Raw genomic sequence first — 26,338 nt, 5'->3', positions numbered from 1 at the left:
TGTAGGTTAGCCTACGCTTGTAAGGAGCTGCCGATGAGGGAAGACAGCTGCTGAATATGCTGAGGAGGCATCCAACAAAACAACATGTCACTCAAATATGAAGGACATGCAAGGCTGAAGTACTATCTTAACCATATTATCAGTGATTTGTTTCACAACAGGCTCAAACACAATGAGTGAGGTTGAATATATGTCACACTCTTTGTTGTAGCCGTAAAGAGAAAGAATCAGAGGTGACACACGTTGAGTTTGGGTAACATAGTGCAAGGGGTTTATTATAAGATGCTGTTCAAACAGGGCACAATGGTGAACACACCAAAAGGCCACAAAATGTTCGAATGATGTAATTGCATAACACGTAACATTACACCAGCCAATGGTATTACTCTGATACATGACACCCCTCCCTTTTTGCTTGTTTAGTGTCCACGGCATTTTTACTTAATCAAACACTTTGACACAGATCCAACACAGTATGCCATAACTAACATTGTTATGTTACGGATACATATGTACATTAATAAGACAGTCTCTTAGATGGACGTCTGTCTCGTTTTGGCAGAAAACGCCGTTCAGGAACTTTGCTCTTAGGGTTACTAGGAGTCTCTTCTGGTACTTTGGTCGATGTTACATCTATCTGGCAAGACCAACTGAGGAACTGGCTCTGTTTGTGTGGATGCTCCTGTTGTAACAAATACCCTAATTTCGGCAGTTGTAATCCTCAAGTCGGGCATGTCACTGTCCATACTCTCTGCGGTGAAAACATCTGGTACATGAGGTTTTAGATGAACCTTGCTGCCGTGTTTATGGAGCGGCTGCTTGTGGGCCGTCCCGGTGCAGTTAGAATGAAGGAGTTGGCAAGAAGCTATAAATGGTGGCCCAGGTTGGGTCCCAAATAGAGAAGAAGGTGGGGTTCTGCCAATCCTGTGCAATTGTATAGGTGTGGTAAAGGAGGGTCTTTATTGTCAATAATGACTATCGATTGGGTCTCCTGCAGACTTTAACTGAAATAAAAAGCCAATGTTATATCTCACCTCTTGTGCTAACTGTGCTACTGGTTCAATAAATCAGATTGAACTAACTTCAAGGTCTGGAGTATTTTTTGGTTAAAGCTGCATCCAGTTGCAGCCTGTGTTATCCCAGAGTGCATAACACGCCAGTAGATGCCTACTGATCCATGTTAAGTACAGGCCAGTCACTTCAACCATGATGAGAAATACTGACTATTATTCCAGTCACTCTCTGTAGAGGCTGCAGTTTGATTGCAGTCAGGTTTGTGAATGACATTTTAGAAAAAGAACTCCCCGGCCTCCAGCTGCTGGTTGGGATTATATCACAGGGTTCTCTGAGTAAAATAACTCATTGCTAAGCCCCCCTGTGTTATTCAGTTCCCACCACCACCACACAACCAACTGGCATTCTCCCAGCCATCTTCCTCTCTTCCAGCCCATTAGTCTCGACTCAGTAACCGCACTGCGAACCCTCATGCTCACCTGCACAAAAGGCTCAAACAGCACTCTCCAACTCTTGCCAAGTTGCACTGGTTCACCATACCCCAGCGAATTGGTGTTGCAATCCTTGGCCATACATAAATCCCTCCATGGTCTCTCCCCAGTCAACCCTGGCGACCTCCTTCAACCATTTTTCCCCCACCCATAGCTCGCACTCTTCCAATACTGGCATTTCCTTGGCCTCTGACGCAGCCCGATTACAATTGCTCTCCTACCAGCAGCCATGCCTTCAGCTGCCTGGGCCCTAATGTCTGGAATTCCTGCCCTGAGCCCCTCTGCGACCCCAGTCATTCTCGCCTCTCTTAAGACTCTCCTGAAAACCTCCCCCTTTCAGCCATCCGAATATCTCCTCAAGTGGCTTGGTGTCAAACTTTGTTTGATAACATTCCTGTGAGGCACCTTGGGATGTTTGACTATGTTAAAGGTTCTATATAAATGTGCAAGTTATTACATGCACAGCTTCCACATCGGTCTGTAACTCACCCCTTTGGACCACCATACCTCAACACTATAGTCTCCCCCTAATTTCAGAAAACATCACCCATCTCTCTCGCATAGAATCATAGAATTTACAGTGCAGAAGGAGGCCATTCGGCCCATCGAGTCTGCACCGGCTCTTGGAAAGAGCAAGGTCAACCAAGGTCAACACCTCCACCCTATCCCCACAACCCAGTAATCCCACCCAACACTAAGGGCAATTTTGGACACTTAGGGCAATTTAGCATGGCGAATCCACCTAACCTGCACATCTTTGGACTGTGGGAGGAAACCGGAGCACCCGGAGGAAACCCACGCACACACGGGGAGAATGTGCAGACTCTGCACAGACAGTGACCCAAGCCGGAATCGAACCTGGGACCCTGGAGCTGTGAAGCAATTGTGCTAACCACTGTGCTACCGTGCTGCCTCTCCACCCGAGCTTTTCCCTCTAATTTTCTCTCACTCTCTGTCTCGTGCCTCAGTTTGAAGACGTGCTTTGGCAAGAGAAAAAAAACTGTTGGTTTGTATTTTAGCAACATCAAAAATGAGAGAAACTCTTACTTCATTTCATTCCATTCGATGTAGCCACTCTTGTCCTTATCCAGCGTTTCGAACGCTTTCCGAATTGTTTCGTCAAGCTGACCTGATTTTTTGAAGGTTTCCATGTACTCAAAGAATTTGTGGTAATTAAATGGGCCTGGTGGAGAGAGGACAGAGCTTAAATGATCAACAGAAACTGAGCATCTGGCACTGGTTGACCTTTGGTCAGGTTGATTGAACCAAGCAATTGTTTGGATCAGGTCATAGTGGTAAGGTTCAGATCGTCAATGCGATTCCCGCCCCCCTCCCACTCCTCCCATCCCCCACTCCACCCCAGGAGATCCTTATTGTCCTGCATCCAGCAACCTGCAGTCCTGGCTCTATGGACAGAAATCTTGCTCCCGTTTTGGGGGTGGGAATGTCGGTGGGCAAGTGTGCAATTTCACGACATTGACCACCATGCCGGTCCCGAGCTACAGGTTGCGAATTGAGGAATGAGAAAAGCCAAAGCTTTCACATCATTGTAGCTCAGGCTTGGGCTGACACCTGCTGGCTGATCCAGGTAAGCGCAGTTACCGGGTGTTACCTCGGATCAAAGCTAATTAAAGGAAGCATTTGCACAACGTGGTCCAGATTTCGATTTGGACTTTGGTTCACGCGAACATGTCCAGCTTTGGTTTCAAATTCCGCGTGACGGGACAGATACTAGCAGCAGCGTTTTAATTCGTAATCATCATCAGCCGACAGCAATGGCAAGGCCGAGGGTGATTGATGGTTTTACCTCTGAGCCGCAGTTCACTGGGCATGAGGGAAATGTCGTGGTCTGTCAGGCTGCTGCCCATAGCATGAGCAACCTGCTTTACGTGTGCGTTGAAGTTTGAAGAGGCCATCTTCTGTGATTTGGCTGGCTAAAGCAGAAACGAGACACGGTATTTCAGCAGAACATTAAATTTAAATGATAGACAACACAGGTGTTTTAAAGCAGTCCCTGATTTACGTGGAAAATAGAAGCCGGAGGAGGCCGTTCGGTCCTTCGAGCCTGCTCACCCATTCATTCTGATCATGGCTGACCGCGCCTTCCCCCCATATCCCTTGATCCCTTGAGCCCCAAAAGCTATATCTAATTCCTTCTTGAAATTACACAAAGTTTTGGCCTCAACTACTTTCTGTGGCAGTGAATTCCACAGATTCACCGCTCTCTGGGTGAAGACATTTCTCTTCATCTCAGTCCTAAAAGTTTTACTCCTTATCCTCAAACTATGACCTCCTGGTTCTGTACCCTCCCCCCCCTACCTCCCCCACCATAACTTAACACCTTTGGCATCTTATGCTGGAAATAAAAGAGCACAACGGAGGCCATCCAGCCTATGAGAATTCCCTTGGTGTAAACCGGCAATGAAAAACCATGCTAAAAATCAAATAATACTTTCATGCAATTTTTCAGAAGTTGTACAGTTGTGATAATTGGGCGTCTTGTTTGCCCAAATTATTATGTTTGAATTTCTGGAGACTTTAAATTTAAATTAAAAGTCAATGTTATATTTCACCCCCTTGTGCAATCATTAATTCAGCGGCTGGATTAAAGAAAACACTCAACAAAAAAATGCACGTAAATGAATTGGAATCCTCAAACCCGCTGCTCTCTGCAGTTTGGCTGTGAGCGAGCTCCAAAGTGTGGTGATATGCATCACTGTAAATACACAAGGAGTTAATGTAAATACACTAAGACTAAGTAAACACCAGATGTTGTGTTCTGCTTCTTCATGTAGCATAAGCTGCTTCCTTGATGTATACTCTGACAAAGGAAGGTTCAGACTTGGAGATAGGTTTAACACATTTATTGAACAGTTAACAATTCTCCTACTTGAGTTCGACTCTCCTGCTAATCTTGCTATAGTAACTCAGTCTAACTAACCAGTCTGCTCTAAGCCATGCGGTGGGTGTGATGCTTCTGATCTGCCCCAGTCCTTCTCTCGGAGTGTTGCCTGTGGAAAGCGAAAGAGCATGTGCACCCTGTCCTTTAATATGGGTTGCCCCCTTGTGGTAGTGTCACCTCTGGGTGTCTTGACTGCCCATTGGTCGTGTCCTATTCTATGTGTTCATTAGCTGTATGTCATGATGTCTCTGGTGCTCCCCCTAGTGTTTACTTAGTCTTAGTGTATTTACATTAACCCCTTGTGTATTTACAGTGAAGCATATTACCACACAGAGATCATTAAGAGGACTTTATGCCTGGCTGAGACTGAATGGCAAGTTGGAATTTTACGCTCAGATACGATACACAGATCAGACGGACGCATTTTGTCGAAAACTTCAACTCGATTTTCACCGGCAAGATTTGATGTGCTGTTTTGTGAAGAACAAAACAGCGCTGAATTTATGTAATAAAGCATTGCCAAACGGCATTTCCACTGCCGGCGAAGCGGAGGATCCAGCTCAACATGCCTTTGAGTTTGCTTCCACATGAAGTGCGGAGGTTAATGGCATAGACTAATTTCAGGGGAGGCTAGATCCGAAGGTGAGGGTGACAGTAATAGAAGGGTGTGCTGATAAAAGTGCATGGTGTAGAATGGGAGAAGGCTTGTGCAGAGTATAGGCACCAGCACCGACCATTTGGGCAGAATGGCCAGTTTCAGTCTACACTCGATGCAATTTGCAAGACTTTCTGCAACTTCCAGTTTTGTTTAATGTGCTTGAAAATCCGTTCACCCCTAAAGAAATACTGGCTCAAATAGTTGGGCTATGAAATTGAAAGTCGCCACAGCCCTCGAGGACCATGGGCTGCTTTTCTCTTTTGAGAGAGAGTCGACTGGTAGTGATTTAACCTGAGGGTCACTGCACCTCAGGCGAGGGGCGAGGCTGAGGAGGTGGGGCCTTAGTGGATAAACTCAGCTCGGACAGGAATTGAATCTGCGCTGTTGGCGTAGCCGTGCAGCCAACCCCAATCTAGTTATAACTGTATTTTAATTATAAATCTTTAAATTTGATATACTTTTGAACTCGCCAACTATTCTTGAAACCTCTGCCGATTCTACAGCAGCCATCTTGTGCTTCACAAAGAGTGGTGACCCAGGAGATGCTGAAATTTAGGTTTTATCCTTTAAAGACAATTTGAATATTGCGCCTGTTTCGTTTTAATAAAAAAATGATACAATCTTCTGCAGACTTCTTCAGAGGTTGGAGTATTCCGTGGTTTGTGTGGCTGAGCTCTTTTCTGTCTGTTCTGCTGCGCTATGTTTGTTTTAAATTCTGCCACCTTTCTGAAGTTATACGATGTCCAATATGTTTAATCCGAGAAGGGTGCCCTGGAACTCTTGCTAAGAGTCAGCTCGTAGGAGGTAAAATCAGTCGGATATAATTGCTGATGGTTAAATCTGAAGCTTTGATTCAAAATCTTTGACCAACATGGTTAAATTCCTCCACACGCATGTTGCTTTTATGAAAAAAATGAAAATCGCTTATTGTCACAAGCAGGCTTCAAATGAAGTTACTGTGAAAAGCCCCTAGTCGCCACATTCCGGCGCCTGTTCGGGGAGTTTGTTACGGGAATTGAACCGTGCTGCTGATATGATGACGGGACGGTAGCACAGTGGGTAGCACTCTGCCTTCACAGCGCCAGGGTTCCTGGCTTGATTCCTGGCTTGGGTCACTGTCTGTGCGGAGTCTGCACGTCCTCCCGTGTCTTGTGCTCTGGTTTCCTCCCATGATCCCGAAAGCCGTGCTTGTTAGGTAATTTGGACATTCTGAATGCTCCCTCCGTGTACCCGAACAGGCGCCGGAGTGTGGCGACATGGGGCTTTTCACAGTAACTTCATTGCAGTGTCACTGTAAGCCTACTTGTGACAATAAAGATCTTTAGTAAACAAGGTTATCAAGTAATCATATGGAATGCTTTTCTTTATTGGGCGAGGTATTGAATACAAAGCAGGGATGCAACGATGGAACTGTACAAAATTCTGGTTAGGTCACAGCTGGAATTCTGTGCACAGTTTTGGTAAGCACATTGCAGGAAGGACAGAATTGCCCTGGGAAAGTGCGAAGGAGATTTACAAGAATATTGGCAGGGCTTGAAAATTGCAACAGTGAGGGGAGATTGGATAGGTTAGGATTCCTTTCCTTCGAGCAGAGGAGGCAACCCAATTGAGTTGTACAAAACCATGAGGCGCCTAGACAGGACAGACAGGAAAGACAAACAAGTTACAAGGGACACTACCCCGAGCTGAGAGGTTCAGTTACCAGGGGGCATAGATTTAAGGCGATTGGCAGGAGGATTAGAAGGGACGTGAGGGAGAATCTCTTCAGCAGAGATTGGTGGGACTTTGGATTCACTGTCTGAATTGGTGGTTATGGCAGAAATACTCAACTCATTTAAAAGGTTCCTCGATATGCATCTGAAGTACTGTAACTGGCAAAACTATGGACCAGGTGCTGAAAGTGGAATTAAAATGAGCGGCTAGTATCTTTTTGACCGATGCAGACATGACATAGAAATTATTATCATTTTTAAAGATTTGCCCAATTAGTACCACACCATTGCTCTTGCTACATAATCCTGCAATTTGTTCCTTCTATACATATATTTATTTTTCTATATATACCATTCCAAAGAGTACAGAATTTGAATATTGCTGAAAAAAGAGACATGTCAAAGTTTTTCGTCAAGACACTTCACAAGAATAAAAGTGCAAAAGGAAAACAACAATCTATACGGCACGAGAAGGGAATGTCAATTGGCTAGCAATCAGACTTTGCTTGGTAGTAGCGTTGCCATACACCAGTTGATGGTGACTGACAGATAACTGCCAAGCACCATTTGAAATGAAAACCAGGCAGCTTGACCCTGATTGGTCAAGGCATTGCCCTGAGGAATGCATCAGTAAATGGCTGCCACTCATTTTGTTCAGCTGAAACAGGCACAATGTGTGCGCGTGTTTCTTCTGTCTGCAAAGAACAGGGCCCTGTGTATTAGCATATGTAGCTTGTTCCCTTGCCCATGCACTGGGGCTCTTGCGAATTGTTCTGATGAGTGCAAGATGAAAAGCTTCGACATGTCTCTTTTTTCAGCAATACTCAGATAGCACTCCCTGTTGAAAGTTACTGTTGTGTATGCTTCAGTTGGATCAACTATCTGCACAAAGAGACTAAATAACAATTCTAAAAATTCAGCAGAAATCAGAGCACGATTGTTTTACTATCATCTATGTTGAAACAGCAGACTGATCGGTGAAATTCACATGAGTGCAACAGACTTAAAGGGCACATACCTAACCTTAAGCAGAATGATAACATATTTAACACGGTGTAGTGTTTCTATCACAACATATCATGAATCGAGCCATTGGGCATTTTCTAATGATAATGAAATAATAACATCAAAGTGTGTATTTGTTGTTTGTCACAACTCAAGTATTGACTCGAAGTTTGCATAAATTGGATGTGCATGTCACATTAAGACTGTATTGCGAGAGGCACGTTTTACCATATAAGGTCGAGTGTGTTCTTGAATGTGCTGCTAGGGTGAGCCGTCTTCTTGTAAAGCTGTAGAGCCCAGCTGCTTATCAAACACTGACTGGTTTCTGTTTGAAAATCGCTGATTGTCATAAGTAGGCTTCAAATGAAGTTACTGTGAAAAGCCCCTAGTCGCCAAATTCCAGCGCCTGTTCGGGGAGGCTGGTACGGGAATTGAACCGTGCTGCTGGCCTGCCTTGGTCTGCTTTCAAAGCTAGCAATTTAGCCCTGTGCTAAACCAGCCCCTTAGTTTGAAAGGCGTAAGGCTAGCTTTATCTTTCCTTCATTGAAGCCATACTGAGATCACCGATATCTTGGCTGAGAGCCTGAAGGATATTATGTATGCGCGGAAGTCATTCTTTCTATTCTTCTTTCTTTCAAAATTTGCACATTTTTTTAACAGTAGCAATATTTATATGTTGTGCACTTATTGAAATTCTAGCCTCAGGGGACAGAGCATTGCTGATGAAAATATCTATGTGACAGTGTTGCTGAGGTTAGATCCTTGATTACTTTTTTTTACGAGGAAAGAAAAAACATCCACTAAAAGAAGGTTTTTCCAAGTAACCAATAGATACTGAAATGCATTACGGAGGTTCTTGCAATTAAAAACCCCATTATCTGTCACTCTCCGACACAAACTGGATAGATCTCCAAATCTGATTTAATTTGGGAAGGCACGGTAGCACAGTGGTTAGCACTGTTGCTTCACAACTCCAGGACCCCGATTCCCGGCTTAGGTGACTACCTGTGTGGAGTCTGCATGTCCTCCCCGTGTCTGCGTGGGTTTCCTCCGGGTGCTCCGGTTTCCTCCCACAGTCCAAAGATGTGCAGGTTAGTTGGATTGACAATGCTAAATTGCCCCTTAGTGTCCAAAAAGGTTAGGTGGGGTTACTGGGTTATGGGGATAGGATGGAGGTGTGGGCTTAAGTAGGGTGATCTTTCCAAAGGCCGGTGCAGACATGATGGGCCGAATGGCCTCCATCTGCACTGTAAATTTCTGTGAACTTCTAATCCTGTTGTGTTGCTCTTAAGATGTACAACAGTAACAATGCAACATCCATATCATTGTCTGGAAACGGATTGCGGTGAATTACTACATGTGCGAGCCCAGGTCTGTGACCAGAGATGGAAATTCGGCGCTGGAGTCTGAGTGTGAATCAGCAACACCGATTCCTCGACTATTCTTCAATGCCTGATGAATTCTGACCAATGCCGTAGTGAAAGTTAGCAAAGTTCTCCGCTCCAACCCTCTAAGACTGAGCTGCTGACCTCATACGAGATCGTCACTCAAAAATGAGCATCACGTGCACCATAGCAATGGAAACCTTGGAAATCTGATTGTGGCCAAATACAAGTGCGGAGCTCATCGCAGACACTTCTCTCCAGTCAGCAGTTAACAGTCAGCTCTCTGCCTCAAATTAGGACCAATCGCAAAGAGGCAATTATCAAGAAAGTTTTCAGGGTAACTAAGAATAATCAATTTCAATTCCCTTTGAAGATGATCAATGACAACAAACTGGAGCCTTTGAGCAGGATTTAGTGCACGGAGAATGGTTGAGCATAAGAAAATGTTAGAAAATAGCAAGTTCATGCTTTTATTCATGTGGAGATGATTGCCGTCTACGTGCGTCATCAGATTGCACTACCCAAACCAGCAGGAGAGCGTGGTGGGCACCAGGATTCGATAAACTTTGGAAATGTCAGTTTTATTCAGCACCCCTATGAACAGGGTTATTGGAGAGGCAAGTTGACCAGTAATGGAAAACTAACATTTCCATTGTGCTACAGGTAGCGTAGATTTTCAAGATGCACAAGTTAATTCTTATTATCTTTATAACATAAAGATGGTTCATTGGTTGTTTAATTCAAATTGCCCCATCATCTGGTAGCTTCAAAATGGCAAGGCAGTGTTCAAAGCAAAATACACACTCTTTTGTGAAGATAAAATTAGGATACAGCAAATTGTGGTAGCAAGTAGACACATTCTTGATAAACGCCCTTCCCCAAAGTAGGACTTTTTAATCCTCCCCCACTTTTTTCAGACACTGATGGATGTAATATTTATTCCAGCCATTGAGCATTTAATTCTGTCTTCCAGTGTCTACTGTGTCCCAGTTGGTAGCAGTCTTGTCTCTAATGGGATGACTGGAAGACTTCAGGAATATTGGATTCGACGTATTGGGCAATTTAAGGGTTACAAGCCTGGGGTTAGAGTGTGTTTGACTGCAGTTGTCATGTTTTTTTTTAAAGAATACTGTTTTGCAGGGTCTGGATGCTTTTGGCAGCCAGAAGGTGAAATTGACAAAGGAACTGTGTTTTTCAGTCTGGGATAATGGACTGTGGTTTGACTAGGAAAGTCCCTGGGGGGTTCATGAGCTTTGCAGCCTGTAGAGATCATTTGTTTTTCGGCTTGGGGGAGATGAGGTCATTTTTGGGCGGAGCCAAGGAATGCAGAGAGACATTTTCAAAAGCTTTAGAGAGTTAGTTTTTGGAGAAAGATTTGGAGAGAAGAGTTGAAATCTGATCTGCCTGACGCTGAGTCCACAATTCTCCCACAGTAAGATAGATTGAGAGCTGTATGCTTCCTTTCTTGTTGTTTAATCAAGTACTGAGTAGTAGAGTTTAAGGGGTATTGGAAAATGTTATTTTCCAGTGTGAAGTTAAAAAGTTTAATATTGCATTCATAAAGTTTGGTTCCAAAAATAACCAAACTCTAATTTTCCATGCAATTGTTCCTGGAGCGAATCATTTTTTTCCGTACGGTCTCGCAAAAAAAGTAAAATATTGGGGTTTCCATCCAGTATCCTAGCCACTGTTGGGGTCTGGTCAAGGATCATAATACTGTGTCCTAACGTTCTGGGTTCCACTCCCACTCCACGGCTTGAACATAAAACCCAAGGCAGATATTCCAGTGCAGTGGTGAGCCACATGCAACCCATCAGTGTTCTGAGTGCAGCCCACAAGGCATTTTGTTGACCATTGCCCATGAGCAGGGTTGTCAGATTCTGCTGATTTCCATCCATATAGTTTTTTTTCCTACCAGTATGACTGAAGTGGTCCCCACGCAAAGTGAGGGTGAGTGAAGTGAGGGCCGTGCTGATTGCTCACAACATTGACTGGGAGAACCGTGTGCTCCCTCTACATCCAATCCAAGGGTAAATCGTTTTGCTTTTAGCATTTGAAGTTGATGAGAGGTCTATTAATATGTGAATGGTTAAGGATGTTGGACAAATTGTTATGAAATATTCGGTGTGTTTTGAGTATGTTCAATCTTAGTCATGGTTAGTGAATAAGCCTAATTTCAAACCTATGGCCCACTAAAATTAAGGAGGGCCGCTCACTAGCCTAGATTGCCCATCACTGCTCTTGTGCAATACTGAGGGAGTGCTGCATTGTTGGAGGTACCACCTTTTGGGTGAGACATGCCACCAGCCTGCCCAAGAAGATTATAAGACACCATGGCACTATTTTGAAGAACAACAGAGAAGTTATCCCTGGTGCCAATATTTATCCCACAGTCAGCATCACAGACCTGGTCATTATCACATGACTAGGGGTTTTCCTGTCGTGTTTCCTACATTACAAGAGTGACCACACCTCAGAAGTCCCACATTGGCTGTAAAAGTGCTTTGAGATGTCGAATGGTTATCAAAAATGCGGTTTAAGTGCAAGCTTTTATTTCTTTTTATAACATTATTTTGTAAAATTGAATGCCGTATCAGAGAGACCCCAGGATGTTGGAGGAGGGAGCAAAGAGGATTGATGAGGGTAATGTATTTGATATAGCCTACATGCGCTTTGACAATATGGTCCCATATGGCCGAATGATCAGAAAAGTAAAAGCCCGTGGAATCCAAGGAAAATTGGCTATTTAGATCCCAAATGGGCTCAGTGGCTGGAAGCAAAGGGTGATGGTTGATGGATGATTTTGTGATTGGAAGTCCCCTCCAGTGAGGTTTCACAGGGCTCATTCGTTGGTCCCTTACTTTTTGCAGTGTAGATCTGTGCTTTAGACCCAGAAGTAGGGGGCATGGATAAGATGTTTGCAAATTGTGCATGTGTTTGATAGTGAAGAAGAAAATTCTGGGCTACAGGAATATATCAATGGACAGGCTGGTGGGTGGAAACGTGACACGTGCGTTGCAACCTGGAGCAGTGTGAGATTATGCATTTTGGAAGGCTACACAAGGCAAGGGAATACAGAATAAATTGATGAATACCCGTGCTGGGAAGGGTAGAGGAGAGAGGACCTTGGAGTGCATGTCCAAATATCCAGAAGGTGGCAGGACTGTTAAATAAGATACTGAGAAGGCATGTGGGAGACGTTCCTCTAATAGCTCAGGCATATACTATCTGTGCAGGGAAGCTGTACCAGAACTGTATAAAACACTGGAGAATACTGCATACCATTCTGGTCGCTGTGTTTTCGAACAACGGGGATGCATAGGACTAGCGGGGATACATAAGAGATTTATGGGAATGTTGCCAGGACTGGAGAATTTTTGTTCTGGGAAAAGATTGAATAGGCTGTGATTTTATTTCTTTGGCACAGAGGGCAGATTTGATTGAGGTCCATGAAATTCTAAGAAGCCAGGGTAGAGTGGGTAGGAAGGATTTATTCGTCATAGCAGAGACATCAATAACCAATGCTTAGATTTAATTAATTGGTGGAAGGATTGGAAAGGATTTGAGGAGAAATTATTCAGCCAGGTTGTTGTAAGGGGTCTCGAACCCACCAGCTGAAAGGTAGAGGCAAAGACACTAGACACATTTTAAAGGTGCTTGAGAAGGGCAGCACGGTAGCACACGTGGATAGCACTGTGGCTTCACAGCGCCAAGGTCCCAGGTTTGATTCCCCGCTGAGTCACTATCTGTGCGGAGTCTGCATGTTCTCCCCATGTCCGCGTGGGTTTCCTCCGGGTGCTCTGGTTTCCTCCCACAGTCCAAAGACGTGCAGGTTAGGTGGATTGGCCATGATAAATTGCCCTCAGTGTCCAAAAAAAAAAATTAGGTGGGCTAAGGGGATAGGGTGGAAATGAGGACTGAAGTGAGTCGGTGTAGACTCGATGGGCTGAATGTCCTCCTTCTGCACTCGATGTTCTATTCCATAACCTCGGGGCCAAGAGTTGGAAGGCCGGGTCTCTTTTTTGATTGGAACAAACGTGATGGACCAGGTGACCACCTTGAGTGCTTTCGATTTCTGTGATTCAAACTCAAGGAGAACTGGAATTTCTTTAAATTAAACACAGATGCACGAGGGCGATTTTAACCCAGCCCTGGCCAGGTACCATCGGCGGGGGGCGGGCGGGGATGCTGGTTTGATACTTGAAGTGATTCCATACTTCATCGGAGTCAACAGGGAGCGGCACCCTGGCAACTTGCCCCCTGGATAGTTAGGCTCACATGAACCCCCACAGAGGATGTCCAGAAACTGATATAAAGAGCCAGAGAACCCAAGAATGAAATGATACCGCTCGCGTATCGCAGCTAGGAGATGTTGTAACTTGAGCTGCACTGCAGCTACTTATTTTAGGACTGGTTTGCTCCTTGACTGGATCGCGACGGAGACCAGCTGCTGGTGTTTCCTTGTGTTGCACTCCTGGGACAGTTCGGTTTACCAAAATCTACTTGCTGATTCAAAACACATGATGGAGCGGCAGGCAAACAAAATACTTAAACGCTCCCAAAAGAATAACCACTTAAGCATTACGAAATCATCTGACAATTACGTTTCTGTTGATGAATACATCTTTCACTCTCCGGTTTTATGTTGCAATATTTTAAAATCGGAAGGAACGAACAACATTTTAATTGATTTTATTTATACAATTTACGCAACAAAAAAAAAAAGGTCGGCTTTTATTCCGCAATATCTTTCTCTTACAATCCCAAATCTACGAATACAAACTCAGCTAATTTATTCCGTTGCTATTTCAACCGTAGAATGGATATGAAGGGGGTAAGTATATGGGTTCACCATGAAGCAAACCCATGAGTGGATAAACTGAATCCTGCAAACAATTGATCTAAAAGTAGTGGGTTAATAAGCCCTGAAGTTGAACGATGATATTTTTTAGCACTCGAGCTAACACATTAAGGCGAATATTTGTTCCCCTTGTTTTGTTATAGTTCTTAACGCATTTAAAATAAGTGGGATATTGGCTGGGTCAATGCAACAGGAATTCATGCAAATGCCTTAACAGGTGTCCTTAAACTAACAGAGGGAATTTAATTTATACATTGGTCAGTTTTCTGCTTTCAGAGGAAGAAAATGATTCGGATACAGTTTTCAGAATATTCAATATCTTAAAAAAAAAACTTTCCATGTGAGGTAATTTGCAAACAGAACTAGATATTCTAGTCTCTTCTATCCAGATTGTGCAAATATAAACTTTTAAGAGTAAACTTACCACTGACAAGTGCTCCTTAATCCAGAGTCTCTCCACAATCTAATGGTTTGTCTGTTGTTCTTTGGGTTTATATATCATTTTGTCTGGCTATTTAAAGCAAACCGTATGTCAGATGTGGACTTGCTTTATTCTTCTGAGAATTATCAAGTGTTTCTAATTTGTCAGGCCTGTGTTTCATGCACTTGTCAGTTTCAAAACATATTAGACCCAACCCTTTCTATAATTATTGTTTATATTTTAAACTTTTGCACACAAAAACTTTACTGACGTGGCAACTGAATCTACTATGTGCTAAAAATTGCCATTTAGTTTGCCCTTTTTTCCCAGGGGAGATCTGTTGGCTGTGATGCATAGAGAGCTGCCTCTTGAAATGAAAATCGCTTATTGTCACAAGTAGGCTTCAAATGAAGTTACTGTGAAAAGCCCCTAGTCGCCACATTCCGGCGCCTGTTCAGGGAGGCTGGTACAGGAATTGAACCGTGCTGCTGGCCTGCCTTGGTCTGCTTTCAGGTGCGGTAACACTGAAGCTGGGTCTCCAATAGAGCTCCTCCCCTCTAATGCTGGGTACATGGCTGGGATCATCATAGAATCAAACAATTCCTACAATGCAGAAGGAGACCATTCGGCCCCTCATGTCTACACCCACCCTCTGAATGAGAACCCTAGCAAGGCCCACCCCCCCACCCTATCCCTGTAACCCCATAACCCCACCTAACCTTTTGGACACTAAGGGACAATTTAGCATACTAATCCACCTAACCGCCACAACTTTGGACAGTGCGTGTAAAGCGGAGCACCTGAAGGAAACCCACGCAGACACGGGGGGAATGTGCAACCTCCCACGCAAACAGTCACCTATATCCCAAATATTAAAAACCATTCCAGGAAGTCAAATTGACAAAAGGGGCCCGTGGCTTCATGCCAGGCTGCATTTATATCACAGCCAATCCAAACCTATAGTTGTGTGTGAGGTGGCCCCTCGGTCAGTCCTAGCATTGTTTGGCTGTCAGACTGGGATCTGCCTGTTCTACTGTTACTTTTCACATCAATGTGCACCTTTGACTTTGATCCAAAGCATCAAAGAACAGCAAGTACTCAGATCGCCGATGCCACTGAATGCTCATCGTTACTCTATTTAATCAAATATAGCAAGGCGGGAACATTTTTATATTCTCTCATGTGATGTGATTGTCACTGGCGCTGAGTAACTGAATGCTTCTTTCTTAAAATGAGAAGAGGAGCAAAGAACCTGGTCCACAATGCAAAGCAACGCAAAGATCAAAAAATGTACCAGGATCACTTGCCCCCTCCGAGGCCGAAATCTCCACTTAGCAACTGCTGACTTGACAGTGACTTGTGCCCGTTGGCTACTCATAATCCAAGTCTCTTGTTAAAAACCCAGAATGGTGGAAATGCAAAGCAGATCGTTCAACATTCGAAAGAGAAAGAAATGCTAATGTGTTTGGACGTGACACTTTAACAGGACTAATTAACCTAGACATGCTGGAGTAGATCTTGATTTCGATGTAGATGAATACCAGGCAAGATTCACCATCACCAAGTTCATACGATCTGTTTAGATGATGGAGAAAGAAAATGGAATTATACACGGCAATACTGGACTCGGGAAAGACTTGATTTTTATGTTTTAAAATGGACACAAACCCTGAAGATGGCTGAGAATGTGCAGTTAGCCACCTACAGGAATGGCTGTTGGGTGTCTCTCTCAGGGACAATGGAACCCATCACCGTTTCCAGACAAGGTACTTCTAAAAGCATCCAAAGACTGACTAGCATCTCCGGTAATAATAATAATCGTTATTATTGTCACAAGTAGGCTTAAATTAACACTGCAATGAAGTTACTGTGAAAGGTCCCTAGTCGTCACATTCCGGCATCTGTTCGGGCACACAGAAGGAGAATTCAGAATGTCCAATTGAAATGAAATGAAAATGAAAATCGCTTATTGTCACAAGTAGGTTTCAATGAAGTTACTGTGAAAAGCCCCTAGTTGCCACAATCCGGCGCCTGTTCGGGGAGGCTGGTACGGGAATTGAACCGTGCTGCTGGCCTGCCTTGGTCTGCTTTCAAAGCCAGCGATTTAGCCCTGTGCTAAACCAGCCCCTTCACCTAACAAGCACATCTTTCGGAACATTTGGGAAGAAACCGGAGCACCGGGAGGAAACCCACGCAGACATGGGGAGAACGTGCAGACTCCTCACAGACAGTGACCGAAATGGGAATCGAACCTGGGACCCTGGCGCTGTGAAGCTACAGTGCTAACCTCGACAGACTAGTGTATTCCAATTTTCACTTGGAATATACAGATAAGGGGGTAAATAACTAGCTGAAAGAGCTGCCGCAACGGTTGCCTGAGTCTGTCAGTCTGTCTGTGCATACTGTGAGGGTAAACAGCTGGAAGTTTTTCTGCACTGAAGGTGTGTAATACAGTAACAAAAGCGATGCCCTGCAAAAAGGAAAGTAGCCATCTATTGCAGGAATATCTCAAACTCTCTCTCTGACTGTGGAAGCCAACCAACCAGCAAAAAAAAGGATCGCAGCTGGAAAGAGAACTGAAATCTTTCCACCAAACCACAGGACACCGAAATCAAAGTATCAATTATTTGGCTGCAGAAGTCTACTGGAATCAATTTGTAAAGGCTGCAACCCTCCATCATCTACTCCTCGCAGGTCAAGGACTGTTCCACATAACTTTTATTTATATTTACTTAATACTGGACTCCGCTCTTACTTCTAATTCATATGAATGTAGATGCATCTGTTTTACCATTTTGCTCCTCACCTTTTTGGTAGTTAATAAATTTGGCCTATCAAGAAAGCCTGGTTAACTAGATTCCTTTTTAAAGATAACTATTGGGTCTAGAAAAGGTACCCAAGGGAGAGGGAACCTTGTTAGATTTAATGAGGAGTGCAGAAAAGCATGCCAGGAGCAACACCAGGCGTACCTAAAAATGAGGTGTCAATCTGGTGAAGCTACAACACAGGACTACTTGTGAGCCAAACCGCAGAAACATCAAGTAATAGACAGAGCTAAGCGATTCCAGAACAAATGCATCAGATTCCACAATGAACGCATCAGATCTAAGCTCTGAGGACCTGCCACATCCAGTCACGAGTGGTGGTGGACACTGGAGGAGGAGGCTCCACACATATTCCCATCCTCAATGATGGAGGAGCCCACCACAATCAACATTGAAGAGAAACTGAACTGGACTAGCCATATTAATACTGTGGCTACTAGAACAGGTCAAAGTCTAGGAATCCTACAGCGAGTAAGACATCTTCTGATTCCCCAAAGCCTGTCCACCATCTACAAGGCACAAGCCAGGAGTGTAATCGAATACTCCCTACTTACCTGGATGAGTGCAGCTCCAACAACGCTCAACACCATCCAGGACAAAGCAGCCCGCTTGATTGCTACCCCTTCCACAAACATTCAATCCCTCCACCACCGACAAGCAGTGGCAGCCATGTGTACCATCTACAAGATGCATTGCAGGAGCTCACCAAGGTTATTTAGGCAGCGCCTTCAACACTACCATCCACTACCAACACCCACAACCACTACCATCGAGAAGGCCGAGAGCAGCAGATACCTGGGAACCCCACCACCTGGAGGTTCCCCTCCAAGTCACTCACCACCCCGACTTGGAAATAAATCACCGTTCCTTCACTGTTGCTGGGGCAACATCCTGAAACTCCCTCCCTAACAGCACAGTGGGTGTACCTACACTTCAGTGACTGCAGAAGTTCAAGAAGGCAGCTCACCACCATCTTCTGAAGGGCAACTAGGCAATAAATGCTGGCCTAACCAGCGGCGCCTACATACATGGGCAACACGGTAGCACAAGTGGATAGCACTGTGCCTTCAAGCGCCAGGGTCCCAGGTTCGATTCCCCACTGGGTCACTGTCTGTGCGGAGTCTGCACGTTCTCCCCGTGTCTGCGTGGGTTTCCTCCGGGTGCTCCCTTTTCCTCCCACAGTCCAAAGATGTGCAGGTTAGGTGGATTGGTCATGCTAAATTGCCCTTAATGACCAAAAAAGTTAGGAGGGGTTATTGGGTTATGGGGATAGGGTGGAAGTGAGGGCTTAAGTGGGTCGGTGCAGACTTGATGGGCCGAATGGCCTCCTTCTGCACTGTATGTTCTATGTTCTATACATCCCGAAAATGAATAAAAAAATAAAATAAAATTAACCTTGTTGCTACCAATGGAAAGGGTGAGGGGGGGTTGAATGAAGCTTTGGAGCCTGGGTGGGGGAAGGGGGGGGGGGGGTTGAATGAAGCTTTGGAGCCAGTCATCTCTCCTCACCTGGGTTTGTAACAATGTGAGGGTATCCTAGCTGGACAGTTACAAATCGAGGGGTCTCGCCCGGATCAACAACTTTTGGGGAACCTCACCTGAGACCGGTCGTAACACAATCAAAACATCAAAGTTGTAAAATGTCCCATGGCACTTAACAGGATTTTAAGCAAACAAAATTTGATGCTGAGCCTTGTGAGGAGATATTGAGACAAATGGGCAAAAGCTTGATCAAGCTTTTACGAGCATCTAAACGGAGAAAATAGAGAGGCACAGAGGTTTCGAGGTGCATTTCCAGCGTTTTGGGTCTTTTCAGCTGAAAGCAATGCTGCCAACGGTGGAGTAATTAAAATAGCCGTGATGTCCCCCATGGTCCTCATCTGCAGAAACCACAAATTTCCACCAGCCATGCTTGACACCACTTTTGAAAAATGGAGACAGGACAGGGGGGACGTCAACAGTTAGGGACTTTTACATGGAAGACAGACTAACGACGCTGAGCGAGCTGACGGAAGACCTGAAACTACCGACAGGACAGGAACTTAGGCACCTTCAGGTAAAGCGGTTTCTCCGCAAGGACACGGTAGGGTACCCCACAGCCCCGAGAAACACAATATTAGAGGTCCTGATAAACACGGACAGTAAGGAAGGGGGAAACTGCTGGCACGTCTACAGACAGCTACTGGACAGGGCGAGGCTACCACTGGATGAAGCAAGACGGAAATGGGGAGACGAACTGGGGACAGAAGTGGGCTGGGGACTCTGGAGCGAAGCACTGAGCAGGGCCAACTCCACCTCCTCCTGCGCAAGGCTCAGCCTCGTGCTGTTTAGAGTAACGTAACTATGATATGCTCCTCCTACACTGTGTGGGAAGTGATGGACACTTCCAGTGTTCTTGCCGACTACGTACAAAGGAAGTGTACTGGCTAACCACATTTCAGAGCTGGAGTGGTGCGTGGACTCACTGGGGAGCAATTGCGATGCTGAGGTTGTCGCAGACAGCATGTTCATTGAGGCAGTCATATCGCCGGTAAAGACTGAACAGGCAGAAAGGGGATGCGTGACCACCAGGCAGAAGTTGGGGAGTGGAAAGGTCACCGCGGGGTCACCAGGAAAAATGGAGGCTGGAGCACCAGGGAAGGCCGCACTGCTTACGGCTGAAGAAATAACCAAGGTGATGGCTGCGGAATTTGAAAAGCAGTTGGCGCAGATTGCGAAATGCATGGAGACGGTGAGGAAGGAGATGAGGGAGGCTTTGAGTGTGCTGGTGGAGGAGGCGGTTTCCCCGGTAAGGACGGAGGTGGCGAGCGCAGTGGCGGAGGTGCGAGAGCAAGGGGAGGCGCTGAAGGAAATGAAGGAGACGTTATTGCAGCACGGTGATCAACTTGCCTCGATGGGGAAAGAGATGCGGAAGGTGATGGATACTAACAAGGATCTGCGAGGAAAAATGGAAGACCTGGAAAATAGATCCAGGCGACAGAACTTGAGGATTGTGGGGCTGCCCGAAGGAGTTGAAGGACCGAAGCCGACTGAGTATTTTGCCGCGATGCTGGCAAAACTACTGGGGGAGGGGGAGGACCCCTCCCGATATGAACTGGATCGGGCTCATTGGTCGTGGAGGCCTGTACCAAAGGCGAGTGAGCCGCCAAGGGCAGTGACTCTGTGCTTCCGTAAGTACAGGGTGAAGGAGAGGGTCTTGAGCTGGGCCAAGCAGAAGCGGGTGGTGCAGTGGGCTGGAGCTGGTATACGTGTATACCAGGACTTTACGGTGGAGCTGGCAAGGAGACGGGCTGCCTTCAACCGGGTGAAGAGGGCACTGTACATTAGCAAGGTGCGGTGCGGCATTGTATATCCAGCGAAGCTGAGGGTGACTTACAAGCTCAGGGACATTTATTTTGGAACGGCGGAAGCAGCGGAGGAGTTTGCGAAAGCAGAAGGACTGTGGCAGAACTGACAAACTGAGGAATGGCCATGTGCCGATGTAACCTCATGACTGTATTTTCTTCTTTTTTGTATCACTGCGCGCGGGTGTAGAGATTAAAGGAGCCAAGGTGGTATATATTTGGACGAGGGAAGGGACGGGACTTTCACTCGAAATTAGAGTTCTTTGGGATATGCGGGGTTTGTGTGCTAAAAGGGGATCTTTGGGCTTTCCTGGGGCGGGCAAGTGGGAAAGGGACCCGGGCGGGGGCCTCCACGCTGGCCGGTGTGTGCCGGCCAGTGAACGGGAGTGAGGTGGGGGGAGCGGCTGTGGCCATCGGAGCCTGGCAGAACAGGGTCCGAGTGGTCTAGCCAGGGTGGAAAGTTGGGGGGGGAAGGAACCGAGGGTAGGGGAGGAGTTTTACAAGAGGCAGTGGACGGGAGGAGCTGGAGGCCTGGGGTGGGGGTGGGTGGGAGCTGTGTAAGATTAAGGGTGACTACGGGTAATCCCTGATTTATTTTTGTCATTTGTTTATGTAAACATGCGGGTTGAGGTTTGGGGGTTGGTGGGTAGATGGGATCGTTGTTGTTATTATGGGGACTGACATATCTTGCTGATTATTGTTTATTGATGATGGATGTAAATGTGGGAGAAAATGTGAAAATGGAGGAGAATTAAAAAAAATTAAAAAACAAAAACAAAAGGGAGCACAAATAACCTCCCAGAAAGAGTTCATTTATTCCATCCTTCAATAACGCGGAAAAGTTTCAGCAGCATACCTTTATCGCAAGGATTGCTGTTTGATTGTCAACCGGTTAAATTAGCGTTAGACGTTTTGCAATGGTCGTTTTGTGAAGTCTAAAGGACATCTAGTGGCATGAAGGTTACATGTCAGAATAGTGAGAAATTCCCAGGCTGCACTTATCTTTTACCTACCATGCAAGACTAGTTTCTACATTTTATCATGATAACCATTTTGTTTAGCTGTACAGGATGGTGTAACTATTGGACAGTTACATCCATCCCAACCTAGCCTGAGGTCTCCATTATCACAAATTCCAATCTTCAGCCAATTTGATTCACTCCACGTGATATCACAGAATTGTTACGGTGCATAAGGAGGCCATTTGGCCCATCATGGCTGCACCAGCTTTCCAAACAAGCATCATGACTTAGTGCCATTCTCCTGCCTTTTCCCCGTACCCCTACACATTGGGCGGGATTCACCGCAATTGGTGAATTGGTCCGACGCCGGCGCCAAGAACGGCACGAACTACCCCAGCGTCGAGCCAACCGGATGTTGCGGAATTCTCCGCACTTCCGGGGGCTAAGCCAGCGGCGGAGGGGTTGGCGCCATGCCAGCTGGCGCCGAAGGGACTGCGCCAGTTAGCGCATGCGCAGAACCGCCAGCGTATTCTGGCGCATGCGCAGGGGGGTGTCTTCTCTGCGCCGGCCATGGCGGAGCCCTACAGGGGCCGGAGCGGAAGGAAGGAGTGCCCCCATGGCACAGGCCTGCCCGCAGATCGGTGGCCCCGATCGTGTGCCAGGGAACCGTGGGGGCCCCCCCCCACCGGGGACGGATCCCCCGGCGCACCAGCCAGTTCCCGCCGTGTGGGACCATGTCTAATCCACGCCGGCGGGACTGGCCAGAAACCGACGGCAGCTCGGCCCATCGGGGACCGGAGAATTGCCGGGGGGCGGGGGGGGCGCTGCCAACGGCCCCCGACCGGCGTGGCGTGATCCCCGCCCCCGCCCGAAAACCGGCACCGGAGAATACGGCAGCTGGCGTCGGCGGGGAGGGATTCGCGCCACCCCCCAGGGGTTGTCCGACCCGGTGGGGGCTCGGAGAATCCCGCCCATTGTTTCTATTCAAGAAATGGCTGGAGTAATGAGACTTGTGGATGGAGGAGTCTTAGAAACTTGGAACAACATCATCAGGACAAGAACTGAAGATGTTGAAGGAAGAAGTCCATCACCAGGCCAATTAGGCATGGGCGATAGATGGGGACCTTACTGGCGTCCCCCACATCCCATGAACTAGTTTTTAAAAACGCAGGCTGTATTTCTCTGCAAAGATCAGTGGGTTGTTTTTTTTAACCTACAGAATTCAATAGAATGCTCATAGAAAATAGCCAACAAAAATGGGTTTCCCCCACCCCCAACAATAAAAACTTCCTTGACATCTCTGTCTCTATTTCTTTTTTAAAAAAATGTTTTTATTCAAGGTTTTTCGATAATTTTACAGAACACTCCAAAAGAGAAAATAAATCAAAGAAAACAGGGCAATATACCAACAAAACAAAACTTAACCCTCTAAACGATTAACAATTTAACACCCAATCCAAAGCAAAGTGGGTCATGCCCCCCCCTTACAAAAAGAAAAATATCGCTATCCCCCTCTGTTTCCATTTCTGACGATAGACGGACCACCAATATTCAATACAAACCCACCGACTCCCACTAGAGCTCATCACACCCATTCTTCCAGTTTCTCCTCCTCCGCAGCGTCCTTCCTGCCAATGCCACCTTAGAAAACAGCGCTTTGGACTTGCCTGGCTCTTCCCTCAATCGAGGTCTCCCCCCCTCCCCTCCCCCACTGTGGTTGACAGGGCACTCAGCTGTATCTGACCCATCCCCCGCACCTCTACCCTCACCCCTTCCCCTACCTCCCAGAACCACGCTAAGGAGTCTTACATCACCAGGTTAAAGTCCAACGGGTTTGATTTGAATCAGTAGCTTTCGGAGCACTGCTTCTTCACCTGAGGAAGGAGCAGTACTCCGAAAGCTAGTGACATCGAAACAAACCTGTTGGACTTTAACCTGGTGTTGTGAGACTTCTTACTGTGCTCACCCCAGTCCAACGCCGGCATCTCCACATCATGGCTCCCAGAACCATGGCAGGGTCCCTGTTAACCTCACTTTTCATCCTCCAACCCATCACTTTGCTTTTATTGGACGAAATTGGTATAATTGGAAAAGCGAGGTTTGCCAAAGATGCGAAAAATTACTTCCAATTTTTAAGAGAGGTTCTGTAGCAAGAACGCTGAAATTGCCCTTTGCTCGTCCGCTTCAATGTTACCATTTTATCGGTGAATGTCAGATTACATTTCATATTCTTGTGGGAAGTGCTCATTAATTGGGAATTAAGTGGATTCTATTTTCGAAATGACTCGCTGCTTCATTTTATTACCCAGTGTAAGTGATCATTCAGGATCAAAAATGACACAACACTAGAGATCGAAACCAGAACCATGGTCGATGAAGCGAAGATATGGAGATGCCGGCGTTGGACTGGGGTGAGCACAGTAAGAAGTCTTACAACACCAGGTTAAAGTCCAACAGGTTTGTTTCGAATCACTAGCTTTTGGAGCGCTGCGCTTCACCTGAGGAAGGAGCAGCGCTCCGAAAGTTACTAATTCGAAACAAACCTGTTGGACTTTAACCCTGGTGTTGTAAGAACCCTTACGATGAAGTGAAGCTCGCTCTTCAAGGACTACGCCACCCATCACAGGGTAATCAGCAAAACAACCAGAAGAGCAGCAAACATTTCTTAATGAATTGATAACCTGTCAGAAGCTTGCCACCGTTTTTGACGCGCATTATCATTCCCAGATTCAATGGCCAAACTTTACTGTACTTTGATGACTACAGAAACGCACAGGCCACATTGCATAGTTGCTCAACAACATACAGTAAAGTAAATCCTCCAATTCATCCCGATCAAAGCATTTGGTACCTGGGGTGGAAAGTAATTCTGAAATATGCATATATTATACCATTATTCGCAAGCTCGAGTCTTTCAAGACAGTAAAAGGTTGACACAACTGAATAATTCAACCCCTCTCCTTAGGTTCCTTTTAGCTGTCTCCAGATCGTTCATTTCAATGCCATACTTCACTTTTATCTCCCAGATGTCGTTGTTTTTGAGTTGCAATCAATAAATGCGGCAGATACTCCATCATATCAAAAAAGTGGTTAAATCAAGAGACTTAATTTGGTTTAATCCTTTGAAGCTGATGCATAGATAGCATGCAGAGCCACTGACAGTCTCGGAATGAAACATTCTTGATAATGGATAGAAGGTACTCCTGGCTGCTTAATCTGAATTTAGAGTCGGACTTGTTGGTTGGTCATTTACATCGCACCTGATACCCCAACTACCAGGCAAAGCGAGCACACATGCTCCTTAATTACTTTTCTTACAAGCTCCTTCAACGTAACAGGAATTTTGTGTGGGATGTTGTGGTGATTGTCACTTTAAGACCAGCCTGACTGAGTAAGGGTCATGTGGCCTGAACAACCTACTTGGTGTGGGGAATTCCTCGAGAGGGAGTTTTCTGAGTTAGAATAATAATAATAATCGCTTATTGTCACAAGTAGGCTTTAATGAAGTTACTGTGAAAAGTTACCCTAGTCGCCACATTCCGGCGCCTATTCGGGGAGGCTGGTATGGGAAAGAGTGTATCATGGACTAACTCGAAGCACACAGCCAATGGAGCAGCCGTGTAAATAATAACATTGGTTTGTTCAACTTCAGAAGCCTCCAGGATAACATCTTCACATCTGGTGATGAGGATAAATGATCTTGGTGTTGCCTCTAGACCTACACCTGTGTATATGGCATTTTAGGTGAAGGCTGAAGAAAAATATACTCACCAGAATGCTTCTCTTTGGGACCTATTTGACTTCTCCGCGGAGGACTGGATGTTATGTTTGGTATTCATTGTCAAGCAAGGAATCTATCAAACGATTTGACTTGTCCAAACCAGGATCTTTATTGAATCACACGTGGTAAGATAACGATCTGTAAGAGAGCAAGGTATCATGGAGTTTCTTTGCACTCCTCTGGAACTACCCTAGCATGACTGTTCACTTGTACGACTTATAACCATCTGCCTGTGCCGGATGTGTCCCCACTTATATCGCAGTGCCTTGTCACATGACCATTGTCTTGACACCGCATGGTATGTCTGCACCACCACCTGCTGTTTGGAGGTCACACCACCTGCCATCTATGATATTGTTTACATGCATATCACCACACTGGAGTCAATACATGGAACGCCTTGGGTTTCTACCTTGGATATAGAAAGAGGGAAAATCAACCATGGATATCTGAGGAAATAAGGGAAAGTATCAAACTGAAGGAAAAAGCGCACAAAGTGGCAAGGATTAGTGTGAGACTAGAGGATTGGGAAATCTTCTGTTCTTAAAATATCAGAATTTACACCCCACCAACAAACAGTAAACAGTAGCGAATACAATGTCAATCTCCCGACCAACAACAACGATCCCATCCTCCCACCAACCCCCAAACAACGGCCCACCTGACAATATAAGCATCAAATAAAACAAACCGTCCCAAGGTGGAAAAAAAAAGGAATAAAGAAAAAGGAATCAGGAATCGCCAATGGTCACCATTGACATGTACGGTCCACTCTCCAACGTCCCCCACCCCCCCCCGACATGTACGGTCCACTCTCCAACCTCCCCTCCCCCCCCCCAACCTAATATTCAACGCCATCCAATCTCTGAAAGAGTACCGTGACGACACCCATGAATTGTAGGCCGCCCCCCCTCCCAGACTCCCCCCCCCCCCCTCCACTTCCTCTTGCGAACTCTCCCCACCCCCCCCCCCAACCT

The 26,338-nt window shown here is 45.9% G+C and overlaps 1 protein-coding gene across 1 annotated transcript in view; it reads right to left on the bottom strand.

Moving 5' to 3' along the window:
• LOC140395631 (parvalbumin-like EF-hand-containing protein) overlaps positions 1-14,502 on the bottom strand; it is a 30,169-nt gene extending 15,667 nt beyond the window's left edge. Inside the window, exons 1-3 of the mRNA XM_072483635.1 lie at positions 14,453-14,502; positions 3,313-3,439; positions 2,553-2,688 (exon numbers count right to left, since the gene is read on the bottom strand). Coding sequence (XP_072339736.1) covers positions 2,553-2,688; positions 3,313-3,421 — 245 coding nt within the window. The 5' untranslated portion in view covers positions 3,422-3,439; positions 14,453-14,502. The remainder of the gene's footprint in view (positions 1-2,552; positions 2,689-3,312; positions 3,440-14,452) is intronic.
• Between the last annotated feature and the right edge of the window lie 11,836 nt (positions 14,503-26,338).

This window comes from Scyliorhinus torazame, chromosome 18, assembly GCF_047496885.1.
Source record: "Scyliorhinus torazame isolate Kashiwa2021f chromosome 18, sScyTor2.1, whole genome shotgun sequence".
Classification (NCBI taxonomy): Eukaryota; Metazoa; Chordata; class Chondrichthyes; order Carcharhiniformes; family Scyliorhinidae; genus Scyliorhinus; species Scyliorhinus torazame.
The sequence above is the reverse complement of the archived record's forward strand: the minus strand, read 5'-3'. Positions and strand labels throughout refer to the sequence as shown.